We start from the raw sequence: 18,700 nt of genomic DNA, 5'->3' as shown, positions 1-18,700 counted from the left end.
TTTTTTTTTAAAAAAGAATACTAGCTTATTGCACATGAGAGAGGCCAGCCATTAGTTGTTAACAGGGTAAAAGGAAATACCAGAGCTCCTCTGGGTAGGTAGTTAAAGGCTTTAGGGGTATTGATAAAAAGGTATTTCTGAAAAGATGATAAAATCATCTCCTTGAGAATTTTCAGTAATGAGTTTTACAGGACAGCAAGAATCATTAAGATTTAGAAACATCTCAATGGACTAATGATGAATTTTAGATTATGTAATTGACCTGTCCAGGGTCACATGATTATTGCCAGAGTCTACTAAGACCCAAGCCTCCTGTCTTCATCTGTAAGACAGGAAATCTTTCCCCTTTTCCTTTCCTATTTATCTCTTACATGTGCCTAACCACTTCATGCCCACCCTGTCTCTGCCCCACGTGTCCTTTGATGACAGGCGAACAGAACTCTGAACTATATAGACCACAGGTGGCAAACACAAGGCCTGCAGGCCGAATCTGACCCTCCCAGCACCTTGTTTCTATCTGGTGGTAGTGCCCAGCTCTTACTTAGCTGTTAATGAGTAGTTACATTTATACAGTCCTAAAATACACTCAGCCTTTAGGACCACAAGGCTGATGTGGCCCCCGGTGAAAATGAGTTTGACACCTTGATACGGACCACTTAGAGTAACAATGGATGAAACATTATTTCAAATGATTGGGCTGAAATTCATTTGAGACTTAGGGGTAGAGGTGACATACAAAAGAAGGAAATTCTGCAGACAACAGTAAGAGAAGAGGAAATATCCTCTCATTATTTTATTTTGTAGTTAAGTCTATATATTATATAAAACATAACAGGAAAATGAACAAATTTATAAAATAAATTGAGGTGTCTGGACGATAAAACACAAGAGCTTTGCCTTTGTGTTTACAGATTGCTTGGTATGTTCTTGGTCTTGCACTTTAGATGTCAAATAAAGATATCTAGCTTGAAACAAAGCTGATATAGGCTGTGAGGTTAAGCCCCAGTTAGTTTGATGTTGGGCCAGGAAATGATAGATTTTCTAAATCTTATCCTTAAATATTGGCTAAAATAAATGCTGATGTAGCAAAATGCAAGCTTTTATCATTAGACATCAAGAGGGAAACTTTAATGAATGCAACTTACCTCCAAGTCCTCTAAAAGGAGGTGACAATTAAATACTGTGTTTTACCAGTGTTCTCCCCAAAGCATTACTCTAGTAAGCATGCAGGAGGATGCTGTGAGCAGCAATAATAAGATCCAATCTAGAGGTAGGTTCAAGGCCAGAGTAGGAGAGTGGTTGAAGAAATCCTCCTTGGGCCAATAACTCTTCACAAAACACCCTTTGGTGCTGGGGGATGAGTATATGGCCTATTTTTTTTCATGATTCAAAAGGACATTCCCAATTCTAACCTTGCTTTAAAAAAAGGCATTTTTGCACCTGCTATTAAGAACAGCTAGGATACAGGATAAGGCTGGCATAAAATTATTTAGCAAGCACATGCTAGCTATTCCAGTTTGAAATCTACCAAACTGTAAAACCAAGGGGGAAATAAAAAGTTGAAGATGAAGCATTATTCCTTAAGATAGGGAACAAAATCCCAAAAAAGAGGGATTAGGCACTCACTTAACTCTATATGGAGAACATTCTTCTGAGGCTAGGAGGAAGATGAGGAAGAGCATTTCCAAAGATGGACCAGGCCATGTGGAGGTCAAAAGGAGGAAAAAAGGCGTTTAGAAAAAAAACTACTTCTGGGTCTGACTAGGTAAGTGAAATCTAAGGCAGTTGTACCAAAGATATGCTACCTATTTCACCAGCAGGAAGCTGGTGAAAATATCTCAAGACATTTTAAACCCAGAGAAATGTATGAAAAATGTGTTAACCAAGCAAATAAAAACCAAACCTTCAAGGATAAAATCTCATCAGATTTGAAATCCAAGATTAATTCACTTTTCATTAATTTTATGCATTAGAAAAAAATTAAAAGTAACAAATGTAAAGATTTGTTTTATTTCTACTGGGGGAAGGAGGATAAATAGAACTGTTTTCCAATTTGCTCTCCACTGTATATACACATACCCACACACACACACACACACACACACACAAACATACACACACCAAAAATACCCCAAACAAAAAACCAAGAATCAAAAATCAAGACACCCTCAAGCTGCACCAATACTTCTTATTTTGACCAAAAGAGTAGATCCTGGGAGGAAGTGCAAAATGCAAAATCATATGACCGAAAAATGCTGAACAAACAGCATTATTAATATACAAAATATTTATATTACTGAACTAGTAACAGTTGATATTCTCCGTGTCTGTAAAACTTTGGAACCACATAGCTGATGTTAAATCTAGTCCATGCCAGCTTCCAAAAACCAGAAAAAATTTTAGTTAGCTTCATTCTTTGATGCTTCATCAAAATTTTCTACAAGATCTGAAAAAAAAAAAAGGGTGAGTTAAAAGTACATAAAAAGAGGTAAATAAAATTCCTAACTTCTAACCCCAGTAAAACAAAATTGTTCTTCCTAGAATTAGCTTGAAAATATACAGGACAAGGGGGCAGAAATGAATTGGTGGCATTTTGCTAATACTTCAATTATCTGCTGAAACCATAATCCTAAGGAAATGTTAGTCTTTTTTGTTTATGCATACTAAAGTGGATAGCATTTTCATATATCAATCATAATTCCCACAAAAATGTTATAATAACTATCCAAATTTATAATCACAGTGATTCCAAATTCATAAATGCAAGGCAGCAAAGCTTTACATGGTAATTTCGGATTCTAAGTATTACATGAGAAGGCTTTTAATCTTTTTAATTAGATCATATCCACATCATTGTGAATCAAATTAAATTTATGAGCTCACCATTGACAAAAAATTGTAAGTCATTATGCAGTGAATTTATATGAGATCAGCAGGATGCTAAAAATCTTAAAACTAAAGAAATGTCACTCACCTGGAACATCATCATCCTCTTCATCAATGTCTTCTGGTTTTGGTGCTTTGCTATCCAACACTGCAAAAAGTTTATTTTAAAATTAGTCACTGAGAACAAAGACATCTACAAACACTTTATCCTTTTTCCTGTCTGTATCTTATCTAATTATCCAGAAAAGGCTAAATATTGTTAATCTAGTGCCATATTTTTTACTTAATACTAAAAATCAATGGAACTTTAACTTCATTAGATATATACTACATTCAGCAGACAATCTGAATGGGCACTGAAGGTAAAACTTATATGCAAAATGGAGTAATTCAGACTGACTTGAATGAAAAGACAGTTAATTCATTCTCCAAATTTCATATTCTCCAAATAAAAAGTTAATATTCAAGGTTGTTTTTCATCTCTTTTGGTGTAACAAAGTATCCAGCAATGTAGTATGAGCACTAAAGTAACAGGCTCTTTGATTTTTAGGGGAGACAGGTCACATTTGAAACCAGAACTTTCTTGGAAATTCAGTACAAATGGTTGTTACATCTATAGTAATCAACAGTATTAAACAAAAATATAGTTCTGTGATAACACTATGTCCTCATTGCCATTAGTCAGAAGTGAGTATCAAATTGACTATTAAATGTGGCCTGCAGACCCTAGCACTTTACTTTTTAGGTAATTACTCTCAACTCTATATTTCTACGAAAATGTTCCCTATGACACACTACATAATATTTAAAGAAACAAACAAAATAATTTATGAAGCATACAAGTTACATTATAAAAGTAGAATATATATATAGGCAAATCCTTCCAGGAATGGGACACATTTTAAAATAAATAGGTTCTTTAATTAGTTAGGAGGAAAAGAGGTACTAAATTGAAATACCTACCTTGCCGAGGGAACTGTTCAGCTAACTTCCTAAGACTTGTTAAACTGTCAGCACCAAGCTGACTTAATATTCCAGGAAGCATTTCTGTGATTGGTTTGGCTTCTGCATGACCGGTAATTGCAAAGGTGTTGGCAGAAAGGGAAGCTTGGACTTTGGGATTGTTGAAATGAATAACTGTTCCATCATCTTTAATCATGTTTACCTGTATGATCATGAAAGAAAAAGGTACTTCACAAAATAGATACAACTAAAACAGTATCTTTTTAATAAATAGTTTAGCCAATTATTTTTTCAACTTGGTAGTTATGCAATCCCAAGGTAATAATTATCTAAGAGGTGAGTATGGGTGGAAAAAGATCCTAACAAGGTAAAATGGTATAGATGGCACAGATTACTAGGATGGTCAAAGAATCTACATTTTAAATTCAAGACTTCAGAAAGACATTCATGCCCACATTAAAAAAATGTAATAATCAACCAAGAACTGGCTTCTTAATGAAATAGCCATTATCTTACTCAATTTACACTATCAAACTAAATTGGTACAAATACCATTTAGTGAGGTAGCATCTTAGGAGATGGGTTGTAATGGGATACCAGTATCTGGTAAAAATAACCACTGAAAATCCATAAAGAACACTCAGAAATGTAATTGATCAGGTACTGCACTCATTTTAACCCTTGGTAAATTTATAAAAGATTTCAACTTGTTCTCTTCATGTCATTCTGTGTAAAGGATTTTTATCAGTTCCTCTAATTCTTGCATGTTGCTTCTCAAAAACCTTCAACAACTCTTGTAAATGTGAAAGTACCTCTCCCACCCACTTGCCTGCCCACCTGGACATGCTTTACCAATTACTAGGAAACCTTTAGAACCATCCTCACATTCTTTCTATAGCTTTCACCAGTATGAATTTTGACTGTTTCAAACTGGATTTATCACATGGCCTTGGACTAAGTGAAAAGGAAGATTGAGCTATTTAAAATGTTATTTTTCTCTCACTTGTGCACTTTCTGTGTTTCAGTAGAAATGAATTTGCATAAGTTAAATGTGTAAATAATGTGATTCCACTATGTAGTTGACTCCACTGGGTAAGTTACCTTGGTGGTAACATGCTTATTATGTAAAAAGGTTAGGAGAGTTAACTCTTGGCTACTTTAGAAGCATTTCATGATCCATCCAAAAACTGCCCTTGTCACAATCAAGCAGAGATGCTGAGTGTTCTCCATGGTCAGTGGAAGTGGGCTTTTCTTCCTCAGAGGTGATCACCACCACTGACAGACAGCACCAGAAAGGAAGGGGAAGAAAGGGGCGTCTAAATTTCAGGCAAGACCTGGAACACAGAGAAAATAAAGGCAAATTCCCTGGAAAACTATAACTTTACTCCACAAATAATTTTCCAATTTTTTTCTGACATAATCATTTTTTAATTCTATACCTGTCCCTCTTTCAGTATTGTACTTAAGGTTCTATTATACATATTATACACAGTAAGCACTCAATCTAGCTGTTGTAACAAATATCATCATGAGTTAAAAATAGTTTAACTTTAGAAGGAGATAAACAGTTCTGAAGATAATTATAGTCTAGTTAGAAAAGTTTAATGTTAATGTGGCTGAAATTCTGGGAGACAAAAAAGGTGGCACAATGGATATGAAATGGGATGTTGCTCTGGACCTACCCTAGGATCACATAATTTTAGTATGGGAAAAGAATAAAGATATGGTAGGACTATATTTTCCAAATCAACATCAATCACATCATTTAATAAAGGATTTCTACAATAGTTCCAGGTATGAAAAAAGTCTCAAATATTAGAATTTGAGATTTTTTTAATTTACAGATGTTAAAATCACAGGAGACTTGAAATAGATATTGTTCCCCCTAATGTCAGGCCATATTATTTGTTGAACTTCTAGTCAATCTGTTGTGAAGGAAATAAGTACTAAAGATAAGAGCTCTCAGTTAAGCAACATACCCAAGAACAAATAGCTGGTTACATGCAAACTCAGAACTGAATTTGGGTTTCTTAACTTTGTTTAATTTCCTTCCTATGATGTCATTCACATTCTTAAAATGCTTATTTGCTGGTAAAAATTCAATTCTGTGCTTCCATAAAAACTTTCTAAAAATTGTTTATCTCAGAATATAGGCAAATGGAGAATGCAAAAGGAAAACAGCACAGATACATGGATAATATATCTCTTCCTAGCTATAAAATAATAGACCAACCCAGAACCAAAAAGAATAAGCAAATTCAAGAGTTTTCCTTCTGTTCAAGCTTCTTTCCCAAGGGCTAAATGTTAAGTCATATTTTACGTCCTGATGTAGGTCTTTGTAGGCTGAAATATGTTGAGTTTAGTGTAAAAAGCAAGATAAATTACACTTCAGACTGAAATGGAAATAAATGTATTAATGGTTGTTTTAAATGAGGTTGTATTTTAAAAAATGAATAAAAAGGCACAGAAAGGGGTGGAGAGTTAGTTTTAGAATACAGAGAATAAAATACTAGAAGTTAAAAAGGCCAGAATATTTTATTTCTAACATTCCTTCCTCTCTCCTAAGCAAATGACACAGTTATGTAAGACTCCTAGACACAAATGATTAGAAACTATTAAAGGATGAACTGTTGGGCTGATCGTTAGACACCTCCCCCACTCTTTTAGAGGTAAAAGAGGAGCTAAGGAACTTTTTAAACTCACAAAGCAAACTGCATGCATTTCATATGGAGAATTCACTTTTTTCTGGTGATTTTACTGATGTTTGGTCTAAAATCATAAAATCTACAATCTATATACAGTATAAGAACAAGAAGCAGACAAGTAAACAAAGACTATTAAATTAGCTACTATACCCTTTTTTAAACAAACAGCCCCTTTATGTCAAAATGTTTCTCCCACTTAATAGGTAGTTGAATGTAAAGAATGCTACTTGAACAATAGAGGAGACATTTTTGAGACTCCTAGTCCAAAACATCAGATGCCCTTGCTTATTTTTTGCTCTAGCAATACTGACACGTCTTGTAGTTAACAGAAAGTATTTTGTCCTCTCATGCTTAGTGCATTTACATATGCAATTTTCACTCTTTAGAAACATCTTTTCCTGCTTCTCCACCTTGTAATTTCCCATTTATTCCATCTTTAGGTCAGACGCTCTTACACTTAAGGTGATCTATGCACCTTCTGTACTTTATGGGTATTACAAGTAATTAGACTATTGTAGTAAAATTATGTTTGCAAGTTTTTGACCTTATTAGAGATGAACTCCTTGAGATAAGAGACCATGCCTTACTAGACATAGTATGTCCCCCAAGTATCCAGCACATAATAAGTCACTCAAATTTACTGAATGAATGGACACCGCCTATATACAGAATTTATTCTCAATCATGGATGCCATCTTAAGGTTTAGAAATAGCACCAGTAATGCTCCCCAATAAAGATGCCCAGAACCATCTAGGCTGTATCTCTGGCCTAACTTTTCCTACTGTTCTGGCCTTTCAAAATCAACCGGACTGTCCCACAGAATTTAGGGCCATTTTATTTTATTTTATTAAAATCTTTTTAAAAGTTTATTTGACTTTAGGGAGACAGAAAGGGAGAGGGGAAGAAGGAGGGATGGAGGAAAGAAGTGGTAGGGAGAAAGAGAGTGAGAGAGAGAGAGAGAGAGAGAGAGAGAGAGAGTGCACCATTTGTTGTTCCACTTATTTATGCATTAGTTGGTTGATTCTTGCATGTGCCCTGACCTGGGATTGAAATCACAACCTTGGTATATTAGAATGATGCTGAAACCAACTTAGCTACCTGGTCAGGACAAACTTAGGGCCATTTTAAGTCATTCCTGGCATCTGCTATGGGGCATCATTATGCTGGTATCTAAACTTTTAAAACCCTGGCCTTCCCTGGCTTCTGAGTAGGGTCCATATACCATATATTAATCACAGCAGCCTTCTATCTGATAAATTCAATACTTGTTTTATTCCTACACAGCAGTTTTTAAGGCAATAGGAGGTTCACAAAGTTTTACTTGCCTGCACAGCACTAGCTAACAAATGCCCTCTCAGTTCAGAGAGTTTAAATTTTTCTACTGTGTTGTTTCTTTTTGTCCCCACTAGGCTAGAGGTAGGGACAGTTCTAAAAATTGACGGTTATCTTAAAATCAAGTTTTATTGCCACTCCTTCCTTTACTGGCACTTAAATGTGAGGCTAAGGGATATCATATTTTGAGGATTATGGGCTTTGTGCACTCCAATAAGTCAGTATCTTTCTCATTCAATCCTTCTATGCTCAGCACCTGTTTATTTCTAAAGGCTAGTCTAAACTATTATTGATGTTATAAGCTAAAGCTAACAACTGTCATTATACTGTATGATATGCTGAGATCATTTTCTCTTATGCTCTGGTGGCAAGAGTCTGATGAGTTCTCTATAACTATGCTGTAGATGGTGTAAAATGGCATATCCTTTCTGAAAAGTAATTTGGCAACATCAATGAAGAGTTCTAAAAAGAAAAAAATACAAACAGTAAAACTTATGTGTACAATTACAAAATTTATACAACCAGCCCTAAACTTTCTCCTGAGCTCCAGCTCCTTCTCGAAGAACAGTTCCTCCTGGAATAATCAGTATCTCAAACATCATGGGAGTCAGCATGTGATAAATGCTAAATAAACATAGTTCCTTCTGTCAAGATTCCTATAATCTAAGAACAGGCAACTTGGTTAATAAGTAACCATTGTAACTCACAATATGAGGTCGTAATAATAAATGTATTATAATGGAGCAGTTTAAGCTAAGTGCAGCAGAAATACAGAGAAAGTGTTAATTATACCTGGTACGATAGAGAAGGTTTCATAGAGACAGAATTATATACTAGTTTAAAAGCTGAATGTAACAGTAAAACTCTATGAAGCAATTAGACCAAACGAATCAGAGATTCAGATTTTGGGTGATGGTTTTCATCAAATAATTCTGATAAAATTGGTTGTTTCTGAGAAATGGAACAGCTCCCATTTTTGACAGACTCATATTATCAGTGGAAGAAAAGTGATAGCACAGTCACTATATCCAACTAGATTACCAAATAAGAAGCACACTCAAATATCTTCAAATGTCACAGAACATAAAACATTTCCAGAAATTTAGTTCTGGATTACACTTTTGGAATTCACCTAGGAATTGCTTCCTAAAACCTGGTTATTTACTTGGCTTTGTATGAAAACCATCACCCAAAATGACACTCCCCTGCCCTTTACTTTTTGACAGCTTTGAATTTCTCTCTCTTGGGTAACATGTCAAAGAAATCTATATATAATTATTATACCAAATCAACAAACTAATGCATACATAAAAAACCAGAGAAGCTTGTCTCCAGCCAATAGTCTTTCAGTTTTTAAAGTTAAATTAAGCTTAAATTAAGCTTCAGGAAGACTTAAATTAAGCTTCAGGAAGAGAAAAATCATGAATACTGATTTCTTTCAGCCTAGAAAGTAAGATTAAAATTTTACTAAGTAAAAGTGCATTCAACAAGTTTTTTAAAACCCACCACTGATCTCTCTGCTGCTCACCCACCAAACTGAGTACTTACTTTTCTTTTTTTTTTTTTTTTGGTGATACAAGGTCTAAGTATAGTCATATTATTTTTGGCAATCCTGTCTTTTCATAAGATTTTACTTAAAATGCAAAACAACAAAAAGATAGTATATTCCTCAGAGTTCAGCACTATGTAACAAGTTTAAAACATTCCAAATTAAAAACAAAATTCTACCTAATGTGCTTCTTCTAAGACATATTTTTGATACTTAGTGTTTCTGAAAACTGTTTTCATGTATACATTTAATGCAGTAGTTTTTTCTCCTTAATAACTGTTTTTAAATCAAGCATATAATTTTCTTTAAAACTGAAAAAATATTAATGTTTGAGGTAAACCAGATTATATATAGCATACTAGATATTCCTAAACCATATTATTTTAGATATGCAAAATGTTATATCTTGGTTCTTAAAAAATCAATTTTAGAAAGAGGGAAAGCAGGAAAAAAGCAAAATTCCTACCCATCTTAGGTTCAAATATTCAGAAATTTTACAGCTATTAACTTGCACTGTTAATTATCTTTATGCATATTCTCTGTACAACTAGTTTGTGAGGGCTGAAGACAGCACGCATGCACACACACACCAGCATGAAAGAGAAGGAGTATGTACACGCCTATCAGGTACCATTAATTTTTTTGTGTGGTGCTCTGGAGAGCTATGACTCTTCAAGAAGTTAGAACTGAATTGGCAATACCAACAAAACGGAATTCACAATTCAGATTAATAAATACTACAATAAAATTAAAAACAGAACATTATGGGAGAACATAGGAAAAGCATCCAACCCTCCTTTGCACGAATGTGTATGTGTGTTATAGGAAGGTTTCCGGGAGGAAATAACACCTGCATAAAGACCTAAAAAAGGAGAAACAGCAATGTCCTCAGAAACAGTGATGGGGATTTCTTTGATCTATAATGGGGTAAATAATGAATTCTGATGGGAGGTGCTTAATAATACAGGGTATAAGTAGGTTACTTTTCCATTCTTTGCTGAGGTGGTACCACACATAGTAATGATATAATTAACTCTTAACTTATGGCAGTGGAAATTTAAACAGTGGTTACTATCAGAAATGGAATCATTAGATAGAAGTAGATCTAGAGGTAATATTACAAATAGTTGATGTTAATACAATTTTTCTTGAGTGTCTTTTGAAATACCATTAATCTTTGACTTCATATTTGAGAGAAACAGTATCATCAAAATATAATAAAATTATTTAAAAAACCATGGAAAGCTACTGCTAGGGCTTCTTGGCCGAGGTAACAATTAGAAAGACTTGCAGAGTAGAATGGTGCTCTTATGGGGAAAAAAAAAAGTCCACCACATCTGTAGAAATTTGGGGGTTTCTTTATTTCTATGTTATTAGAAAATAATCTTATTTTACATTAAAATTCAAGACAGTTCCATAATCTTGTCACACATACAGATACTTTCTGTCTGAAAATATGAATTCCTTAACTGTCTACTAAAATCATTTTGGACAATCATCCAATTTTATACAATAAGCAAATTCAATAGCTATAGTCCTTCCAAGATAGCTGAGTGATAATATCAGATTCTCTAAGCTGATATTTTACATTTAAAAGTGTAGACAGCCCTGGGTGATGTGGCTCAGTGGACTGAGTCCTGGCCTGTGAACCAAAAGATTGCTGATTCAATTCCTGCTCAGGGCAGGTGCCTGCGTTGTGGGCCAGGTAACAGTTGGGGCATGTGAGAGGCAACCAATTGATGTTTTTCTCATACATCGATGTTTCTCCCCATTTCTTTCTCCCTGCCTTACTATTCTCTCTCTCTCTCAAAAAAAAAAAATCTTAAAAAAAATGTGGCTAATTAGCCCTGGCTGGTATGGCTCAGTGGAATGAATGCCAGCCTGCAAACCAAAAGGTCACCAGTACGATTTCCGGTCAGGGCACATGGTTGGGTTGCGGCTGGGCCTGTAGTTGGGAGCTTGCAAGACACAACTCATCCATGTATCTCTCACACATTAGTGTTTTTCTCACTCTCCTTCTCTCCCTCCCTTCCCCTCTCTCTGAATAAATAAAACCTCAAAAAAAAAAAAAGTATGGATAATCATTTGTGAATATGCTATTTGTTCACATACTTAATAATTTACAAAGTGATCATACCTCTTCAATACCAGCTATATTATTCACAGCCAGTTTTTTTAGAGAACTCTGAAGTTTTTTGTCATCAGCTGTAGCTGTTCTATGTACCACCTTCTTCTTTCTGCGAGCTGTACCCTGAAAAATAACCAAACAGAAGGGTTAGCATGCCTTGCATCTGGGAACTATAATCAGGTGTCTTCCTATCCATAGTTCTCTTAACAAAAACCCACATAAGAAACTGCTGACTGAACAGTAATGATTAATAATGCTCAGTTATGTTTGTCACAATAATCCAGAGTTTTAAAGGTCAGTTCTAGCCAGTTCTTATTCTTCCCAATATCTAGCCTTTATCATCTCAATACATTGTTTCAAGTTTTCTAGTAAAAAATAATTTATAACTTCAAGACAATTCAGTATGCTTTATAATAACTTTCAAACATTATAAGGAATACTTTTTTTACAGTACCTACCACCCCCTGACAAAAAAGTCTAAAGATATTCTGAAACTTTGGAGATTATGACAATATTAAGAATCAAATGCTGCCCTGGCTGGCGTGGCTTAGTGGACTGAGCACCCGACTCTGAACTGAAGGGTCACCAGTGTGATTCCCAGTCAGGGCACATGCGTGTGTTGTGGTTACCCCAGTGCCCCAGTGGGGGCACGACAGGCAACCACACTTTGATGTCTGTCTCTCTCTTACCCTCTCTCTAAAAATAAGTAAATAAAAACCTTAAAAAAAGAACATTATGCTAAGTGAAATGAGCCATTCAGAGAAAGACAAATACCATATAATTTCACTCATATGTGGAGTTTAATGAACAAACTGAACTAACAAACAAAAGTGAGAGCAGGCTGACAGTTCTGGGTAGAGGCTTGGGGGTAGAGGGATAGAGTAAAAAAGAAAAGGAACTCACTGACAACAGTGTGGTGATTGTGGGGGTGGGTGGGTGGAGGAGGAAGATGGAATGGGGGTAACTGGTAATGGAAAAAATACAAAAAAATTTTTTTGTAAAAAATAAACATAAATTAAGGGATCAAATTCCTGGGCCAATTTATAAAAAGGAAACCTAAACCAGAGCTGAAAAACTAATAAAAACAGCCTAAGTCTTGAGGGCTAAGCCTTTTTGAGGCATGGCAGGAGTAAGGGGAGAGGAAGGGGGTTTCAATCTCTGAGGAGCTCCTGCAGTAGTACTCAGCCTTACTGAGGGTAGGCCGAAGTTCACTTTCAGCCTCACTGGTGGGAGTGGAAGAGAGCCCTGTGAGTAGCAGCAGAGGTTGTGATGAAATCCAGTTTCTGAAGGATGAATTGGAGTGACTGTTTACATAGTCATTTATTTGTAAAACATTCCTGACTCAGGGGTAGCTAAATTACTTGCTGAGTACCTCAACTCAAATGATCCTCAGGCATCTCAAATTGAACACATCTAAAAGCTTATCACTCCATCAAACTATTCTTCCTGTATTTCCTAAGTTTTATAGCTAGTGGTACCATCATATATCCAGTCTCTAAGGCCAGAAATATGGGGTCATCTCAAATTCCTCTCTCCCTTTAATCCCCCATATACTATCAGTCATGTCAACTCCAAACCCTAAATTTGTGCCCCAGATATTATAGCAGTAGTCTCTCAACTGTTCTCCTCTATGCAAATTTCTATTTCATTCTATTTTCTAGACTGCCAGCAGTCATCTTTCTAAAATGACTTTTATTTCCTTCTTAAAATTCTGCAATAGTTGCCCCTTGCCTCTAGGATAAAATTCTCAGCTCCTAGTATGGCATATAAGAATATAAAATGCAACCCCAAATTATATACTCTAAACTCTAGCTGTACCAAGGTAAAACAAACCTACCCTCTCACCTATCTATCTAGTGATAAATTCTTATTCTTCAAATCTCAGCGCAGTGATGACTTGCTTGTCTCTCCTAGGCAAGAGTGCCTTGTACTTCATTTTAACATTTATAACTCTATAGAATAATTATAAGGATGTCTCTCTTCCAAGCTGAGCTGTGCCAAGAGAAAGGGACCTTAACTTATTTATCTTCTATGTGGTTAGCACATAGTAGGTACTCAATAAACTAGTTAAATGAATGTATATATGTGTATATATATATAAAATAGTGATGTGCTACATAATCTGTTCTACATATATTGTGTGGTTCTTGAATATCCCTAGTTTTTGCATTGGTACATGACACTACACTTGATATAACAACGACTACTTTGGTTACATGAATGCTAATATGACTCTAAAGTCATATAACTGTATCACTATGAAAGGAGAAAGTACTAGTCACTTCTCCCCTTCACCATCTCCTGTCCCCTCCTCAGGAGATGTGGTTATCATCAAAATAAATGACACAGTGGGGCTGCTACATAGTATCCTACCTACCCCTCCCCAGGTCAGAGGTAAGGACTGTTCTTGCTTTTCCTTTAGCAAAAATTGTACTGGGCAGAGATAAGGTTAGAATATTCAGCTCTGGCCCTGAGCTCAGGGCCAGAGCTAAAGGGCATCAAAGACTCTTCATGTTCAGAACTAGTTCTTCCTTAGGCTTCAAAGTATATAAGAATGCTCATGTTCTTATAGGCAGGAAATCTGGGAGAAAAACCTAGCAATGAACAAAATGTACAGTCAGCTTGAACATCTCTAGTTAAACCACTTATAAACCAAACTACAGTGGTAAAAGTATCCAGTCAAGATGAGGTAACCTTAACATCTGGGATGCCCTGCAGGTCTGTTCTGTGACAGACACCATGTTAGGTGTTTTATAAATATTACTCTAATTTTTAGAAGCATCTTATGTAGGATTATTTCTCTTTTGCAGATGTGAAAATGGAAGCTTAACAAGGTTGGGTAGTTTGTTCATGTCACGTAACTACCAGATATGAAGAAAATTCAAACAAAGGTGCCAGAGAGAGAAGTCTTCTAGTTATCTATTTTAGAATTAAACAAGTTATTTTCAATTTAGAATGTGCTTTGATCTTGATTATTAAAAAGATTTTAGATTTTCAATGACCACAAATCCAAAATAACAACAACAACAACAGCACTATCTGGTAATAATACATTCTCCTGTCAATTTTCCTTATGCCACACTCACCTTGCCCCCTATCCGGACCTGAGCCTGAAGTTTGGCTAACTTTTCTTGATTCATGCTGTGGTAAATCTATGGGGGAAAAATAGATTTGTTAAAGCCACTGTTTTACCAAAATAAAATACCTGTTTATGCAACAGTACCTTCTGGTTCACTGAGCTTGCAATATTCACTACCACTATGATCATATTAGAACTGTCTCTATTCTTAATAAATAACTTTTTCAAGCTTCATGAACCAGATATTAAAAGAACCAAAATTAAATAATACCACAAAGGAGTCAAATATACAAATAGAAAATAGAATGGGATTCAAAGTTACCTATTTGAAGATCCCTCCTTTAAAGCATGATTTAGTACTTTGGCATTCAGTAAAACCTAACCAGTTATAAAATCTCTGTAGGCAAGCCAGTTTTTCCCTCAAAGATTTTTACAGCAGAGAGCTGTTACCAAATGTTATCAGCACACCTTTAGACATTTTTCTTCCAAATCATATTCTGTATTCCTTGTAAACCATAAATAGAAGACTAGAAAAAAAACAATGAAAAACCCCAACAAAGAAAAATTCAACAATAGGCTGTCTAGCTGTCAAGATATGAGGTAGCCATGTCCTCTATTCAAGGTCAGATGGTATGTTAATAACAGGGGACCAGAACCAGATTTTTAGATGTTCAGTGCTTCTGTAGCAATTCCCACTAAGTTCATCAAATACCTTGCACTGATACAGTATGTTATACTTGTCAAGATATTCTTGCATTCAGGATATAATGCCTCACTGCACAATTTAACAAAAACATCTCTGCCACATCAATACTTAATTTTGGGGGGAGGAGGAAGTGAAGAGACTCTTCAATATAAGTTCTTTAAGGCTAAACTTAATTTTGAAAATTCTAAGAACATTATAAAGTCAGGAATCCTAGTATGGACAGTGATATTTGTACAAAGGAAAAAAGTTCTTAAGTTTATAATGGGCCACAACATTCCATACTATATAAACAAAAGCCAATGTTAAAGTATTGTTTTACTTGTTCTGTGGATCAACAGATCATTATTGAGATGTGAGAGATGGAATATAGAAGTACAAGGCTCTTATCAAACCTCTCTGGCCAACTCTCTAACTTCTTCATAATGATTCAGGTGAAAAAAATTGTTTTCATTTGAGAAATGAAAGAGAATCAAAGATTATATTAGTACAAAACATCCTGTATTCGGACTCTCTGCTTACACTAACTTGTATGTATCTGCTTTAAGGCCAAATAAATCCTGTTCTCAAATAACATTTATTTTACATTAATTCAGATTTATTTATAGTCTTCATTTTCCTAGTTGTGCAGCTTAATCAAATAACATTTAGAACTTATGATTCCTTAGATCTTTGTTCAGCACTGTATCACAATGCTCAAGCAGCTAAAAACACATTCATTGAAGGAAGTGTGATTAGAGTACAAAACTGGAAGTCTTCAGTGTGTGCCAACCTCAACTTGTAGATTTGTATGTGCCGGTGTAAATCCCAGTATCTATACTCAGTATCCACAGAAAAAGGCCAAAAGTCACTTTTCTCAAAGGAATTGGCCATGAAGATGTGAACTAACAAAGAGCCTAAGGACTTTTTTTACAAAAAAGGGGCACAGGAAAAATATTAAAACTAGACATAGGGTAAACCTTTTGGGACTCATGCATTTTGAAATGGAAATTCCCAGGAAGAGATGGAAAAGAAGGGACAGAAGATAAAGAATCCTGATTTGTTTGAAACAAAAGCAACAAAACTAACTATTTATATCAATGTGTAAAATAGATTCCATTTCAGGTAATCAGGAAAACAGAGAACTTGTTCCCAGGCAACTCAGAAAAAAAATTTAAGGAAGCTCAAGAAGGTAGGGAAGGAAGAAGGGTGGTCCTTTGTCTGTTAGCATTGGGGGGGTATAGAATTCAAGTAGGAAAGAGGATTGGACTTTGTCTATGAGAAATGTTAGGCTCAGAAGGAATCTGGACTAAACTTCAAAGATCATCTGGTTTACTTCCCTATTCCTCAATCAACTTGTAATTCTTGTATGAGAGTCCATCTGAAATACTTGCAAGCAGCCAGGAGGGCAAACACATGAGTAACAAACAGTTCACTTCCCTCTCAGTTTAACAGATTTGCAAATGAGGGCCCAGAAGGGAAAACTCACTTTCTAGTTTCAAAATAGAAAACTTCCTAAGGCCGTATGTTTAATGAGTTCTTTCTTGGGGATCCTAGAATCTTTTAGCCCTTTCCTCAAGGACTCAAAAAAGGGGTTAAACAATGAGATTATACTCAGTATTTATTGAGTGCCTAAGTTCCAAGCATTACAGTATGCACTTTCACATACATCATTTTTACGGAGATAAAATAATTTCTGCTTTTAGTCCCGACTTTTTTTTTTTTCCCCTATTATGCGGGGTTTCTTTAAGAGAGGCATCAGCTTTGGAATCAAAAGAATCAACGTTCTATCTCTCAGGGTTTCTGAAAGGTATTTTACTTCTCTGAAACAATGTTCCTTCTGTACTAGAAAAGGTGCAACACCACACATTTCATAGGGTTTTTTTTAATGGTTAAAGGTGATCAATAGCACGGGGTATGGCTCACAGTAGGTATGCAAAAACTAGTAACTACTGTAGTCAATCTCGAGGGGAGAGCTATGGTACAATGATATAAAGAACGTGGTATAAAGACACGAAGTTGAGACCATCATTCCTAGCTGTGCAACACTGTGTCTATCTTCAATCATCAGTTTCCTGACAGCTTATACTAAGCATCAAGCGGTGTGATGGGGCTATGCAGATGGGCAAGGCACTGTATCACGAGTGGGAGGCCGACTGATAAACAAATACTGCAATTAGGAGCTGAAGAGCGCTGCAACGTAATTCGGTTCCAAAGGCTAGGGGATCGGGGCCTGCTAAGCTCAGTTTCCCTATCTGTAGGGGAGGAACAAGTGAGATGACAACAGACTGGCTGTGTATATAGCTCAAAGCTCACAGCACTGTTGTGAATAACAAGAGTAACAGGACAGAAGTAAGGGATCACCCGCCTCCTGGGTCTGGATCTGGGTGGCGAGGGCGCGGGCTCACTCGCCCCCACAGGGGGCGGTGGTGCTGGGGACCATCCCTCAGGTGCCGACCCCCAGCTGCGCCGCCGGTGACCGAAAGGCCAGGCTAGCCGCCTCCGCCCCCACTTCACGCGCCACGGCGGAAGTGGCAGCCCGAGAGGTTGGCGGGTGTCGGAAGAAGAGGGCGGGGGGAGACCGTGCGCAGAGGCCTATGGCCGTGGAGTGGCGGGACCGCCGGGGGTCTCACCTGAAGCAGGGAGGGTCCTCAAACACCAGCACGCGGCAAGAGCAAGATGGCTGCCTCAGTGGAGACAGAGAAAGACGACGGAGGCGGTGGCGGCGGGAGCTGAGTCCACGTGACACAGCGGCCTTCGCTCGAGCAACCTATCCGGGAAGAGCATATACAAACTACAGAGCCCAGCCTGCTCTGCGCCTCCCAGTAGAGGGGTGGCAGGTGCTGGTGACCGCGCTGCATTCTGGACCTTGCAGTCTCCCGAGCATTCCATTGTGTTGGTTCCTGCAATGTGTAGGGAGCCTAAAAAAGGGCGGTGTGTTTTCTTTGCGTGTATACATTGTCAGACTTTTTTATTAGTTGTTAAGTATGCACTGTCGAACTCAACTAGACTCTGCTCAGGAGAAGAGACGGGAAGTTTGACCAGTTATGCATCAGAGAGAAAAACTGAAGAGAAATATTCAACCCATAAAGTTTAAAAACAACAAAAACAAGTAGATTTAACCAGAAGAAGCTTTGAAAGGGCTGCTAACACTTTATATGCCTGAAGTAACCTATGTCCAGGTTCACTGAAGAGCTAGGTCAGTTTTGCAATAAGGTACCAAGTTGTTTTTCTCGGAGCTGGCACGAGTTAGTTGCATAATCCCTGATAAAAGCACTGAGGTTGCAAGGAAAATAAGGTCCAGCACTTCTCCAGCAAGGGGCATTCTTGGAAACAAGGAAACCCAGAACAGGTTTCGCCGGTCTACGGGAGACC

At 36.7% G+C, this 18,700-nt stretch overlaps 1 protein-coding gene and 1 pseudogene across 1 annotated transcript; one reads left to right on the top strand and one right to left on the bottom strand.

Annotated features, from left to right (window-relative positions):
• Positions 1-14,432, top strand: part of LOC119058848 (spidroin-2-like) — a 45,067-nt pseudogene extending 30,635 nt beyond the window's left edge.
• BTF3L4 (basic transcription factor 3 like 4) lies at positions 764-18,080 on the bottom strand. The gene is made up of 6 exons (XM_037158326.2): positions 17,959-18,080; positions 14,651-14,716; positions 11,574-11,687; positions 3,850-4,051; positions 2,975-3,034; positions 764-2,446 (listed from the first exon to the last, which is right to left on the bottom strand). The coding sequence occupies exons 2-6, from the start codon at positions 14,702-14,704 to the stop codon at positions 2,400-2,402; spliced, it is 477 nt and encodes a 158-aa protein (XP_037014221.1). The 5' UTR covers positions 14,705-14,716; positions 17,959-18,080; the 3' UTR covers positions 764-2,399.
• Between the last annotated feature and the right edge of the window lie 620 nt (positions 18,081-18,700).

Source organism: Artibeus jamaicensis, unplaced genomic scaffold, assembly GCF_021234435.1.
Source record: "Artibeus jamaicensis isolate MK-2021 breed Jamaican fruit bat unplaced genomic scaffold, CSHL_Jam_final scaffold_1019, whole genome shotgun sequence".
Classification (NCBI taxonomy): Eukaryota; Metazoa; Chordata; class Mammalia; order Chiroptera; family Phyllostomidae; genus Artibeus; species Artibeus jamaicensis.
This window is presented reverse-complemented; position numbering and strand designations above follow the sequence as displayed.

Bases quoted from the DNA above. Each gene is read 5' to 3' on its own strand.
- BTF3L4 (XM_037158326.2), bottom strand. From the start codon at position 14,704: ATGAATCAAGAAAAGTTAGCCAAACTTCAGGCTCAGGTCCGGATAGGG. The intron at 11,688-14,650 runs GTGAGTGTGGCA...GTTATTTTTCAG, and splicing joins AGGTCCGGATAGGGGGCAAG to GGTACAGCTCGCAGAAAGAA. The intron at 2,447-2,974 runs GTGAGTGACATT...TTTTTTTTTCAG, and splicing joins AGAGGATGATGATGTTCCAG to ATCTTGTAGAAAATTTTGAT.